The sequence below is a fragment of the Cetorhinus maximus genome, chromosome 8 (assembly GCF_964194155.1).
Source record: "Cetorhinus maximus chromosome 8, sCetMax3.hap1.1, whole genome shotgun sequence".
NCBI lineage: Eukaryota > Metazoa > Chordata > Chondrichthyes > Lamniformes > Cetorhinidae > Cetorhinus > Cetorhinus maximus.
In genome coordinates, this window is record NC_135886.1 from 18,270,786 (window position 1) to 18,285,724 (window position 14,939).

Consider the following 14,939-nt stretch of genomic DNA (forward strand, 5'->3'; position numbering starts at 1 on the left):
GGTTAAAAATATGTAAAATATTTAATTATATTGAAAAATTTTATTCTCACTAATTTCTCAATTTCCTTTCCTGCTATGGCGGAAATAGCTAGCAACTTCCAATTACATAATGCCAGACTTTCGTAAAATTATAACAGCAATAGGGTCAAAGACTGAGTTAGACTAATATTCAAGAGTGTCTACTCAAAATATTAGCTCATCTTTCTCTCTTCAAGACACCAACAGAGCAGATTTCATGTTCCCAACATTGGAAGTTTGTTTTCTTTTAAAAACAGAAAGTCCCAATTAATGTTATATGACTATCCAAGAAAGTATTTTTTATATTTGGCATTCTTGTCAAATCTGGCAAAACTACTTAATTAACTCAAAATACAATGAGCTAGTATGAGCCCATTCCTCCTTTCTTAATATTTTGCTGAATTTTCCTCAATTTATCTACACGATTAATGTTCTTTGTGCTCAGCATCAGTCTTGCAGTTGCAAAAAGTAAGCTATAAAACTTAACTGTATAATCAAATACAGCATGGTTCTAAAAACACATTCCACAAATAAAATAAATTTCATGAACAAGTGCAGGGTTTCAAGCAGAAAGCAGCCAGAGCAGCATCAACACTTGGCAGGGGGCCATAAGCAGCTCACCTGCCCTTTTGAACAGAAAGCAATGCATGCCATGGGAAGGCCAGAAATGGAGTTTAACGTGGTGGAGAAAATGCTTTCAAAAGGAACAGTTTATGAATTACAGGCGTGCTCGATGTAGCAAACTTCAGTTTTGTTAAAAACTTGTTGAAAATGCATTCTTCTGTGACTCTATATAAATCTAGTTGCTTAATACTTAAAGCTATAAAATAATTAATAGAACATAAAGTCAAATATCTTAATACCATGTGCTATGATCAGGCCAACTGCGTTTGGCTCAGACAGTGGTGGCATTGGTACATTCAGTTTCTGGGAAATGCTGTAGGACGCATGGATATGCAGACTACACTGTGGGAATTCAAAGGCAAAAATTAGAATGGCTCAACAATGAAATAAGTTGTCAGACTTATGATACCTATAAAGAAAAAATATTTAACATTTGGGTGAACCGTAAAAGTTAATCCATCAGTTTAACAAAAAAACTCCACAATATCGTATAGCATTTTATTAAATGCACTCAACATTGAAAAAATTGGAACATTCAACACACCACAGAAATATTTGGTCCGTACACAGTGAATCTCATTACATGGCTAGGATTCCCTTGGTGGCACACTAACATTAACTAAGTTCTCCATGCATCCACTCACCATTAAGTTCTTCAGGAATTCTCTTAATATGTTTTTAACCAGTTAAAAGAAATTAAACTTAATTCACTAGCTTTAATACATTATTGGAGTTTGAACTTCCATTAAACACCATTTCAGTCAAAAAACTCAAAGTACATTAAGTATGATTATGAATATGGACACAGTTTGCTGGTCCCAAGTTTTCCCTGTTGAGAGCCAACTAAAATAGCCTGTATTAAATGTTCTTATTCTTTCTCAAACATATTCAAATCCAGGGAGCAAGGTCAAAACTTGTATTAAAGGAGTTGTGTGCTAGAGTACAAATACAAAGGAATCTGCATCATGTGAGAAAGCTGCTATGTTGCTATTTGGTAGATCAATATTCTCAGATATTTACACAGCATGCCATTTTCTCAGAATTCCTTGAAAGTGTTACTTTAAAAACACAAAGCCTTACCTTCATGTAAAAAATACACAAATGATCTAAACTGTCATGTATCCAATTATGTTCTATTATATTCCGTTGGTGGTGCTGCATTCCTATCTTTCCAATGGTAAATTTGACATAAAGTATTAAATGCGGAACTCCTATTGTATTTTGAACTGTGCAGCAGGGTAGGAGGCCTACCCAAGATTTTGATCTCACAATGGATTTGCACTGACCTCTGGACTACAACACTGAGAACAAACATAATGCCCCAGAAATACTGATCTGCTTCACCACCATTATTTATGCTCTCCAACAGGATGAGACAGGCTCCTTAGACCAATGGAATGTTCTGTCTTGAACAATATGTAAGCCAGGTTAAAGTGAGACCATCAATGCATGTGTGCAGACACATGAGCTAGAACCTAGGCAGGATTCAGCATAAAAATCCTCAGGAGCTGCTTCACTTCCACACTTCATGCCCCCAGCACTTTGCAGCTGGAAGCAATTTAACTATTGGTGTTCCGAAACAGCAGATTTCAGTATTGTGAAAAATGGACAGATAATAAGGTTGAAAAATACGTTTTTCAGTGAAACCCAAGTGTCCCAAGAAATTGTGAAGATATTAAAAATTAACAGGTTCCAGAGATAGAAAGTTGATTCCAAATATGAGCAAAAATTATTCAAGGCTTGCAAAAAGACAGAAATACATCATACAACGTTAAATTCCTGTTCACCTATTGTGCTCAATGTTCCTAGGGGTTGGTGGAGGGTTCTTTCAAAATGTTAATACTTAAAAATGACTTCCAAGTCATTTTTTAAAACTTTCAAATATTTTTTTCTTCAACTGGTAGCACCAATTTCTGGGTCCACGCTATGCTACAGTAGACCTCAGAGGTGCATTGCAGTCATTCCGTGGCCACTCCCTGTCATAATTACATGGCCCTCATGCTAAAGAGAAAGAACAGCTAGCGCCAAGATAGATCTGTAGCGGGTAGAAGTCCTGCCACATTGCATTCCCCCTGACATTAGCTCAGTTCTTTGGCTGAACTGTAGTGGGCACGTGCCTGCACATGTAGCAAATTCTAAACCATCAAGCACATAAGGTGGCTCATTTATGCTTGCTAGAACTGACATACATTTACATGCAGGGCCCTGTTCTCTCCAAACAAAAGGAACATGTTCAAGCCTTGTGCCTTTCTTGAATTACCCGGAAGCATGGGGAGCCTATGGTTCCCTGCTGCTTTCCCCATGGCAACAGCTTAGCCAACCAATCAGCAGCCTTTTCTCCTCTGGCATAAATTGTTGTGATCATTTGAAATTTTGGCAGTGTTTGTTCCAACGAGTGCAAGATGAAAAGCTTCAGCAACGTGTTTCTCTTTTCAACAATATGTAGTGGTTCTCTGAGTTTGGGAGAAAGCCAGAATGTCTACTGTAACCAGAATACCACAAAGCACTTGAATCCCACCAGAGTAGGGTCTAAGTTGCAAGAAATATAAGTTGTGTGCACTGGAATGACTTTTCAATTAGGTTAATGAAAATAACTAAACTGACCATTGTTTCAAGGTCAGTCTTAATTCAGTTCAGTGGTTGTTACATCTAAATTGACTTGTACTTCCTCATTTAATACATAAAGGTTAATAGCACGATAGTATTGACCCATCTCATCTGTAAATCACACTTCCTGACTGGATTCCAGTGAATATGTTCAAATTCTAAACATTTCTCAAAGTAGCATATGCTTCAAAGTGAAAACTGTGCATCTAATATATCCAGACAAAAGGTCTCAGAGGTATACCAATACATATGTTTACATCTCATACTTACTTCATCCTTATTTTTGGCAGTCGAATCACAGTCACTATTATCTGGTTTTCTTAAGGGCTTCCACTCTCCTCCTCTGTCAAATGTAATGACAGACTGAACAGAACCATCTAAAAGAAAATTAAAACATGCTATTTATTACCGTCTAGCTAGGACGTTCATGGATTTTCTGAGAATTTAAATAAGACCAGTGGTGAGTTCCAGCAATGACGCTGAATTCCAAGTTGAGTTGCAATCTTTGACCAACAGAAATTCTCACTTGCTGCATAACCACTCATGGCATTTTCTGGCTCTTGACCAAAATCACTACACAGTCCAAATGCTGAGCTTACAAATTACGGCTCATTGATTAATAACAAAGGAACAGAAAGCAGCTCAGACCATCCCATGAAGCACAGTAGTGGGGAGGGGGTGGGACAATTCCCATTAAACAAGCACCCTGAAGACTTGAAACAATAACAGAAAATGCTGGAAAAACTCAGCAGGTCTGGTAGCATCTGTGGAGAGAGAAACAGAGTCAATGCTTCCAGTCTCGAAATGTTGACTCTTTCTCTCTCCACAGATGTTGCCAGACCTGCTGAGTTTTTCCAGCATTTTCTGTTTTTGTTTCAGATTTCCAGCATCCACAGTATTTTGCTTTTATCACCCTTAAGGCTTCCCTGGTTCACAAATAATATGCATCTATCCTGTAAGCATCCAAATAGAAAACTGGCCACTGAACAGCAGTCTATTGCACACAGGTACTCTAACCAGTGCATCACAATCAAAATGTATCTGACAGAGCCTTTTGTTTCTTTGGCTATAGCTTCAAATTTGTTTTACGATGCAACAGGTTTTAGCACAGCATGGAACAACATTAAAAACAACATTGTAAGCCTGAAGAAATGTAATTTAACATTTTCAATTTTACAAATTATAAAAATGAAATGAAGCATGTTTATAGTTCTAAAGCAGGTCAAGGTTTTAAGAAATGCAAGCTTGTTTTACTGACCTTCAGCAAGTACACTACTAACGTAGACTCCACGCAATGAAGTAACATTTGTGAAATCTGTCTCGCCTCCTGTTGTTGTGTACAAATGTCTTTCAAGAGATTTAGAATACACTATTCCACGATCATCTGAAACATAAATTGTGCCACAGCCCGTATCTATATTGGGGGGGGGGGGGGGGGGGGGGGGGGGGGGGGGGGGAGAAGAAAGAAGTTTTTTTTAAATAAGGCTGGCTGGCAGAGGTTGAATACAGCTTCTTTTGCTCCTTAAGTTTGAATCACACAGACTGGTGAGATAAAATTATGATTGCTGCAGGGGTCCTAAATCAATCTGAACATTCCCCAATCCAATTCAAAGTTGATAGCAAAAAGAAAAAAAAATCAACATAAATTTGGTTGAATAGGGATAGTGGGATATTCATTAAGTTTAAACATTGGGAGGAAAATCAAGCATGTGAAATCTAAATCTGCAACTAACTCAGTGTCAAAAGTACATTAGTATTTCCATTCCCTACTGATATCCTTCACTTTGATCAACACAGAACAATTTTAAAAAGTTGCACCTTCTTTCTGATATGGTTATATTGCAAATATTTTACAAGCATTTACATTTTCATCCAAAGTTACAATATTAGCCATGACACCTGCCGTAACATAATAAAAGCCCTCTTATTCAATCAGCCAATTGAGGGATTCAAGGTAATGTCAAAGAAGGTTTGACATTGCTGTTCTTCAAAATTTTGGCATTGGTTGTTAAAACAATTTGCATTTACACAGCATTATCAACACAGAAAAATGCCCTTGACACGTCAAGCAAAAATGGGCACCCAGATAAGGGAGCTATTAGGAGCAGTCTATAAAATGCTTGATCATAGGTAGGTTTTAAGGAAGGCCTTAAAAAAAAACCCAAAAGAGCAGTGTAGAGAAATAAGGACTTAGGAAGGGAATATGGTTGGGTTCCCTGATGGCTAAACAGACAGGTGCCAATGGCAAAATGAAAGAGAAATACACAAAAAGGTGAGAATCAGAGGAAGGAAAACTTGAGACAGGAAGAGAGTGTTGTGGTACTGTCAAAGGGGCATGGCCATGAAAAGAATTAAAATGTTGAGAATTTTAAATAAGAGGACATGAGTGACTCAGAGTCAATCTAAGTCCACAAGAACCTGCATGATGAACATGCAGGTGTGATGAATATGCAGGTTAGGATACGGGCAGAAATTTGGAAGAGTTGAAGTTTACAAAGGGTGGAAAATGGATGGTCGCCCAGAAGGCCATTGGGATAAAGTCAGGAGATGACAAAAACATGGATGAAAGTTTCAACGTCAGATGAGCTGAGGCAGTAGCAGAGGTGGGTGATGTTGCAGAAGTGGGAAGGAAACATGGGGTCAAAAGTTCAGCCCAGGGTTGAATGGGGCATGCTCTTTGCTAATATTCTGTTTCAGCCAAAGACAATGGGTGGGGAGAGGAATTGGATCAGTGAATAGGATACAGGGGTGAAGACAATAGCTTCAGCCTTCCCAATATTTAATTGGAGGAAAATACTGCTCATTCAAAACTAAAATGTCAAGACAAGCAATCTGAAAGTACAATGATAGTGCAAGATTGGCAGCTTATGTTTGGAAGCTGGCCCCATGTCTGCAGATGTCACCAGATACATAAGGAAGACAAGAGAGCCAAGGAATATAATAGGCATGCAACTTTTGAAATATCCAATTGCAATTTAGTGATCTTACAATTAAAAATTAGTTTCACAAACTTATAAAAACTATCCAGAATGGTTACTAATTTTTCATATAAACACAAATAATGTGTTGTAATAAAATTAAGAGCAATCAAGGACAAAAAAAATTTATAACTTTTTCTGAGCAAAGATTATAGTTTACCAGTTAATTCAGTTAAGTTTTTGTTCTCCTTAATTTCTGAAGCATACACTGCTTTTCCAAAACAAAGCCACTTTATTAAATTGGTAACAACATTTCAAAATTTATTTCAAATTACATTTAAACTACTAAACAACATCCTTAAAGATGGAGTTTGACTACTAGGTCAGGCCACTTCTTCCCACGCCCCAAGTTAAAAAACTGTTGCAAGGAAATAGGATGCAACTTGCAATGTTTTTCCTTCCAAAAATGTTATCATACCAAGTCTTTCCAGACAATACAAGGGCTTAGATGACTTACTAATTAAGATACTGAATTTCAACACCAGCTATATGTATGTTAATTTTTTTTCCGCATATCTCTGCTTAAGATCCACTTTGCTGTCACCTATGTCAAGCATTCGATGTAAAAATCACAGGAATAAAGAAAAGTTAAAAAGGGATGCCAAAGTTCCAAAAGATAAAGTTTAAGCATTTGCTACAATCTTGAGCCAGAGGTGCCGAGTGGATGATCCACCTTGACCTCCTCTGGAGGTTCCCAGTATCTCAGATGCCAGTCTTCAGCCAATCCGATTCACTCCACGTGATATCAAGAAACGGCCGAAGGCACTAGATACTGCAAAGGTTATGGGCCCTGACAACATTCCGGCAATAGTACTGAGGGCTTGTGCTTCAGAACTTGCCACACCCCTAGCCAAGCTGTTCCAGTACACCTACAACACTGGCATTTACCTGGCTATGTGGAAAATTGCCCAGGTGTGTCTTGTACGCAAAAAGGAACGACAAATCCAACCCAGCCAATTACCCCATCAGTCTACTCTCCATCATCAGTAAAGTAATGGAAGGGGTCATCAACAGTGCTATCAAGCGATACTTGCTTAGCAATAACCTGCTCATTGATGCCCAGTTTGGGTTCCGCCAGGGCCACTCAGCTCCTGACCTCATTACAGTCTTGGTTCAAACATGGACAAATGAGCTGAATTCCTGAGGTGAGGAGAGAATGACTGCCCTTGACATCAAGGCAGCATTTGACCGTGTGTGGTATCAAGGAATCAGTGGAAAAACTCCACTGGTTGGAGTCATACCTAGCACGAAGGAAGATGGTTATTGGAGGTCAGTCATCTCAGCTCCAGGACATCACTGCAGGGGTTCCTCAGGGTAGTGTCCTCGGCCCAACCATCTTTAGCTGCTTTATCAATGACCTCCCTTCCGTCGTAAGATCAGAAGTGGGGATGTTCACTGATGATTGCACAATGTTCAGCACCATATGCAACTCCCCAGATACTGAAGCAGTCCTTGTCCAAATGCAGCAAGACTTGGACAATGTCCAGGCTTGGGCTGACAAGTGGCACGTAACATGCGCACCACACAAATGCCAGGCAATGACCATCTCCAACAAGAGAGAATCCAACCACCGTCCCTTGATATTCAATGGCATTTCTATCACTGAATGCCCCACTATCAACATCCTGGGGGTTACAATTAACCAAAACCGAACTGGACTGACCACGTAAATACTGTGGCTACAAGGGCAGGTCAGAGGCTATGAATCCTGCTACAAGTAGCTCACCTTCTGACTCCTCAAAGCCTGTCCACCATCTACAAGGCACAAGTCAGGAGTGTGATGGAATATTCCCCACGCCTGGATAAGTGCAACTCCCACAACAATCAAAAAGCTTGACACCGTCCAGGGCAAAGCAGCCCGCTTGATTGGCACCACATCCACAAACATTCACTCCCTCCATCACCGGCGCACAGTAGCAGCAGTGTGTACCATCTACAAGATGCACTGCAGAAATTCACCAAAACTCCTTACACAGCACCTTCCAAACCCACGACCACTACCATCTAGAATGACAAGGGCAGCAGATAGATGGGAACACCACTGCCTGGAAGTTCCCCTCCAAGTCATTCACCATCTTGATTTGGAAATATATCGCTGTTCCTTCACTGTTGCTGGGTCAAAATCCTGGACCTCCCTTCCTAACAGCACTGTGGACGTACCTACACCACATGGACTGCAGCGGTTCAAGGCGGCAGCTCACCACCACCTTCTCAAGGGCAATTAGGGATGGTCAATAAATGCTGGCCCAGCCAGCGAAGCCCACATCCCGTGAATGAAAAAAGTGTTTGTTTTAGACTCTCACTAAATAAAGAGGACGGCGTCCAACAGGTCCATCTTTAAGCAGTACTTATGAATCTGAAAATTGGTTTAACACACTATTGCTTCTCATTTACCATCCAATCTCAAATACCTACCACCAGGGTCATCGACATGCATGAACACCATGTCATCATTTGCAGCCAGTATGGAGTAGAACTGTTCGGCACTTACATGAGGCAACTGTGCCATATTCCAGGTGTCTCCCATATCCACGGACACATGGAGTGCCCTTAAACTGACCTATAAAGTGATAGTATAAATAATGAAACACTTTCTAATAGCTTTAATGGTGAGAACAAATAGATTATATAAATTATGTAGTCTGATTCATGCACATTATTAAGGGGCCATGCACAACTGCCTTTTTTTTTAAACACCCCTTTTGGTGGTTCTTCTCCTCTCTTCTCACATCTAGTGATGCATAAAGCAGATAAAGCACATGCTTACATCTGTTTCCATTTCTAGTTTTTTCCGGAAATAGGTTGCTAGTCTGTCGCCAGAGGCTATAGCTTGAGGGGCGCCACTTCACATCAAGCCTGGCTGACTGGGAGCTTTTCCCACCCTTACTGCCTGCCATAGGTGTATTGGAAGAATTTACAGGTTGATAACCAACCTGTTTGGCCATGTTAAGAATGTACCTTGGAGCGGGATTCAAACCCAGAGTTTTTGGTTCAGAGGCAGGCACAATACTCACTGCACCTCAAGACCTCCTCCCTTTTGGTTACCCAATCTGAGAGATACACAACGAAGATGGGTAAACACTCACTCTCTCTCTCTCTCCAGGGGTGCCTGCACCATTGCATAAAAATATCATGGATTGCCCCCAAAGCTCTGAATTCTCCATATAAACATTGCATCTTATCGAACTGGACTCATTAAGCTACGTAATTTTGCTATCAGAAATGTTAGTAAACAATTATTATTCTACTAAGGATTTAACGGATCTAACAAATGACACTTTAAAGCTGCAACATACCACATAGATAAAAAGTCCCATGTAAACATGGTACAGAATTACTATTTCAGATTTACTATTTTGCAGTTGCGAGTGATCAGAAATATCTAATTTATGGTTGTAACTGGAAACTTTGGAGCTCACCAAAGAAAGCTCTCTTAAAAGAACTAATCCAATAACTGTCCTCATGAAATTTCCACCCATGGATTTTTATTTACTAATGTTTATTGTTTGGCAATTGAGAGAGTTAATATAAACATAGAAACATAGAAACTAGGAGCAGGAGTAGGCCATTCGGCCCTTCGAACCTGCTCCGCCATTCATTATGATCATGGCTGATCATCCAACTCAATAGCCTGCTCCCGCTTTCTCCCCATATCCTTTGATCCCTTTCGCCCCAAGAGCTATATTGAACTCCTTCTTGAAAACATACAATGTTTTGGCCTCAACTACTTTCTGTGGTAGCAAATTCCACAGGCTCACCACTCTGCGTGAAGAAATTTCTCCTCATCTCAGTCCTAAATGGTCTACCCTATATCCTCAGACTGCGACCCCTGGTTCTGGACTCCCCTACCATCGGGAACATCCTTCCTGCATCTACCCTGTCTAGTCAGGTTAGAATTTTATAGGTTTCTATGAGATTTCCCCCTCATTCTTCTGAACTCCAGCGAATATAATCTTAACCGGCTCAATCTCTCCTCATATGTCAGCCCTGCCATCCCAGGAATCAGTCTGGTAAACTTTAGCTGCACTCCCTCTATAGCAAGGACATCCTTCCTCAGATAAGGAGACCAAAACTGCACACAGTATTACAGGTGTCTCACCAAGGCCCTGTATAATTGCAGCAAGACATCTCTGCTCCTGTACTCGAATCCTCTCGCTATGAAGGCCAACATACCATTTGCCTTCTTTACTGCCTGTTGCACCTGTATGTTTACCTTCAGGTCTCGTTGCACATTCCTCTCTCTCAATTTACAGCCATTCAGATAATAATCTGCCTTCCTGTTTTTGCTACCAAAGTGGATAACCCCACATTTATCCACATTATACTGCACCTGCCATGCATTTGCCCACTCACTCAGCTTGTCCAAACCATACTGAAGCATCTCTGCATCCTCCTCACAGCTCACCCTCCCACCCAGCTTTGTGTCATCTGCAAATTTGGAGATATGACATTTAGTTCCCTCATCTAAATCATTAATATATATTGTGAATTGCTGGGGTCCCAGCACCGATCCCTTCGGAAAAAGACCCGTTTATTCCTACTCTTTGTTTCCTGTCTGCCAACCAGTTTTCTAACCATCTCAATACACTACCCCCAATCCCATGCGCTTTAATTTTACACGCTAATCTCTTACATGGGACTTTGTCAAAAGCCTTCTAAAAGTCCAAATAAACCACATCCACTGGCTCCCCCTCATCAACTCTACTAGTTACATCCTCGAAAATTCCAGTAGATTTGTCAAGCATGATTTCCCTTTCGTAAATCGATGCTGACCCTGTCCGATTCTGCCACTGTTTTCCAAGTGCTCAGCTATTAAATCTTTTATAATGGACTCTAGAATTTTCCCCACCTACCGACGTCAGGCTGATTGGTCGAAAATTCCGTTTTCTCTCTACTTCCCTTTTTAAATAGTGGGGTTACATTAGCTACCCTCCAATCTGTAGGAACTGTTCCAGAGTCTATAGAATCTCAGAAGATGACCACCAATACATCCACTATTTCTACGGCCACTTCCTTAAGTACTCTGCAATGTAGATTATCAGGCCCTGGGGATTTATTGGCCTTCAATCCCATCAATTTCCCCAACACCATTTCCCTACTAATACTGATTTCTTTCAGTTCCTCCCTCTCACTAAACCCTGCGTTCCCCAACATTTCTGGTATGTTAGTTGCGCTCCTTTGTAAAACAGAACCAAAGTATGTATTTAGTTGGTCAGCCATTTCATTGTTCCCCATTATAATTTCCCCTGTTTCTGACTGTAAGGGACCTACATTCGTCTTCATCAATCTTCTTCTCTTCACATACCTATAGAAAATTTTACAGTCAGTTTTTATGTTCCACTCAAGCTTACTTTCGAAATCTATTTTCCCCTTCTTAATCAATCCCTTGGTCTTCCTTTGCTGAATTCTAAACTGCTCCCAATCCTCAGGTCTGTTGTTTTTTCTGGCCAATTTGCACGCCTCTTCCTTGCATCTAATACTATCTCTAATTTCCCTTGCAAGCCATGGTTTGGCCACCTTTCCTGTTTTACTTTTGCGCTAGACAGGAATAAACAATTGTTGCAGTTCACCCATGCGCTCTTTGAATGTTTGCCATTGCCTATCCACCGTCATCTCTTTAAGTAACGTTTCTCAATCCATCATAGCCAACTCACGGCTCATACCATTGTAGTTTCCTTTATTAAGATTCAGGTCCCTAGTCTCAGAATCAACCACATCACTCTCCATCTTGATGAAGAATTCTACCATTTTATGGTCACTCATCCCCAAGGGGCCTCGTACAACTAGATTGCCAATTATTCCTTTCTCATTACACAATACCCAGTCTAGGATGGCCTGTTCTCTACGTATTTGGTCCAGAAAACCATCCCGTATACACTCCAAGAATTCCTCCTCTACGGTATCGTTACTAATTTGATTTGCCCAATCTATATGCAGATTAAAGTCACCCATAATTACAGATGCTCCTTTATTGCATGCGTCTCTAATGTCCTGTTTAATGCCATTCCCAACATCCCCACTACAGGTTGGGGGTCTATATACAACCCCCGCTAACGTTTCTTTCCCCCTTAGTATTTCTCAGCTCTGCCCATACAGATTCCGCATCGTCGGAGCTTATATCTTTCCTCACTACTGCGTTAATTTCCTCTTTAACCAGCAATGCAACTCCACCGTCTTTTCCTTTTTGTCTGTCCTTCCACAATACTGAATACCCCTGGATGTTCAGTTCCCATCCCTGGTCACCCTGCAGCCATGTCTCCGTAATCCTGACTATATCATATCTGTTTATATCTATTTGCGGGATTAATTCATCCACTTTATTGCGAATGCTCCTCGCGTTAAGGCACAAAGCCTTAAGGCTCGACTTTTTAAACATTACATGTCCCGTTCCCACTATTTTTCACTGAAGCCCTGTTTGATTCTTGCCCTTGATTTCTCTGACTATCACTTCTCTTATTCCCCTTTCTGTCTTTTGCTCTTGTCCTTGATTCCCCCTCTTCTGACTCCTTGTGTAGGTTCCCATCTCCCCACCATTTTAGTTTAAACCCTCCCCAACCACTCTAGCAAATATTCCCCCAGGACATCAGTCCCGACCCTGCCCAGGTGTAAACCGTCCAGTTTGTACTGGTCCCACCTCCCCCAGAACCAGTCCCAATGTCCCAGGAATCTGAAACCCTCCCCCTCATACCATCTCTTCAGCCACGTATTCATCCGATATATCCTATTTCTACTCTGACTAGCATGTGGCACTGGTAGTAATCCTGAGATCACTACCTTTGAGGTCCTACTTTTCAATTTACTTCCTAACTCCCTATATTCTGCTTTTAGGACCTCATCTCTTTTTTTAACCTATGTCATTTGTACCAATATGTACCACAACCACTGGCTGTTCACCCTCCCCCTTCAGAATGTCCTGTAGCCGCTTTGAGACATCATTGACCCTAGCACCAGGGAGGCAACATACCATCCTGGAGTTTCATTTGCGGCCACAGAAACGCCTATCTATTCCCCTTACAATTGAATCCCCTATAAATATTGCATTCCCACACTTTTTACTCCTCCCCTGTGCAGCAGAGCCAACCGTGGTGCAACAAATTTGGCTGTTGTTGCTTTCCCCACAATTGCCAGGCAATGACCATCTCAAACAAGAAAGAATCTCACTATCGCCCCATGACATTCAATGGAATTATCATCACTGAATTCCCCACTATTAACATCCTGGGGGTTACCATTTGACTAGAAAATGAATGGATGAGGCATTAAATACTGTGGCTACAAGAGCAGGTCACAGGCTAGGAATCCTGCTGCGAGTAACACCTCCTGACTCCCCAAAGCCTGTCCACAATCTACAAGGTGCAGGTCAGGAGTGTGATGGAATACTCTCCACTTGCCTGGATGAGTACAGCTCCAACATCACTCAAGAAGCTTGACACCATCCAGGACAAAGCAGCCTGCTTGATTGGCACTACATCCTCAAACATTCACTCCCTCCACCACTGACGCACAGTAGCAGCAGTGTGTACCATCTACAAGATGCACTGCAGGAATTCACCAAGGTTCCTTAGACAGCACCTTCCAAACCCACAACCACTACCCTCTAGAAAGAGGAGGATAGCAGACACATGGGAACATTAAGTTCCCCTCCAAGCCACTCACCATCCTGACTTGGAAATATATCGCTGTTTCTTCACTGTCGCTGAGTCAAAATCCTGGAACTCCCTCCTTAACAGCACTGTGGGTGTACCTATACCATAAGGACTGCAGCAGTTCAAGAAGGTAGCTCACCACCACCTTCGCAAGGGCAATTAACGATTAGCAATAAATGCTGGCCTTCTAGCCAGGGATGCCCACATCCCATGAATGAATAAAAACTTTCTATACTTCCTTATGATGCTAAAAACAGAGAAAATATGCCCCAATGAATGATACTATTTAGCATTCTTGCCCATACCCCATATAATTTAAAATGTAATTCACTGCATTTGCACAAGCCACTTACTATCTAGAAAACATTTTTAATATGTTAGAAGATACCAACAAATTAAAGGCACAGATTATTGTCGGTCAAGATGATAGAGAAGGTAGTCTAACAGCTGGATGAGAACTTGTGATAAGAAATCTGATGGGACTTGAAAATTAAATACTTCAGTCCAGAACTGAAAGTAATGTTGAATTAAAAACCGCGCTGCATACATGGAGTCTTGTTTAGCAAGGGTCACGGTGTTATCTTAGTTCATTGATCTTTGAGCTTTATGTCATCACAGATGCTGACAAAGGGCTCTGGCTAAACAATGCATTTACTTTTTGCACACACAGTCGAGTTAACTAAGTTGGTACATGTAGGAACCCAACTATATTGGCAAATAAAAGTTCCATAAGCTTCTTGTACATTAAGCTATGCTTCAACTTGATTCATAACAAGAGTACAAGATATTCTTTCAAAGAAACATTTGTAGCCTTAAGAAGCATGTAATTCAATTTTCAAAGCGTTGTAACTTTTTAGCCATTAGTTGTTCAGCAAGTCAAGTTCAGTTTTGTAGTCTGAGGGCATATTAATCTTGCAAGTGTCACAAAGCGGGTTATTTAGCACAAAATGAAAATACTACGAATGCTGGAAACCTGAATTAAAAACCAATGTTGAAAACCCTTAACAGAAAGAAACAAAGTTAGCATTTCAGGTCGATGACCTGATAAAAGGGAACCATTAATCTC

General features: G+C 40.8%; 1 protein-coding gene across 2 annotated transcripts in view; it reads right to left on the bottom strand.

The window, feature by feature from the left end:
* Nucleotides 1-14,939, bottom strand: part of sort1a (sortilin 1a) — a 64,447-nt gene that overhangs the window by 22,343 nt on the left and 27,165 nt on the right. For both annotated transcript variants that reach the window (XM_078546527.1, XM_078546526.1), the window contains exons 9-12: nucleotides 8,643-8,787; nucleotides 4,508-4,663; nucleotides 3,520-3,626; nucleotides 882-984 (exon numbers count right to left, since the gene is read on the bottom strand). In XM_078546527.1, coding sequence (XP_078402653.1) covers nucleotides 882-984; nucleotides 3,520-3,626; nucleotides 4,508-4,663; nucleotides 8,643-8,787 — 511 coding nt within the window. The remainder of the gene's footprint in view (nucleotides 1-881; nucleotides 985-3,519; nucleotides 3,627-4,507; nucleotides 4,664-8,642; nucleotides 8,788-14,939) is intronic.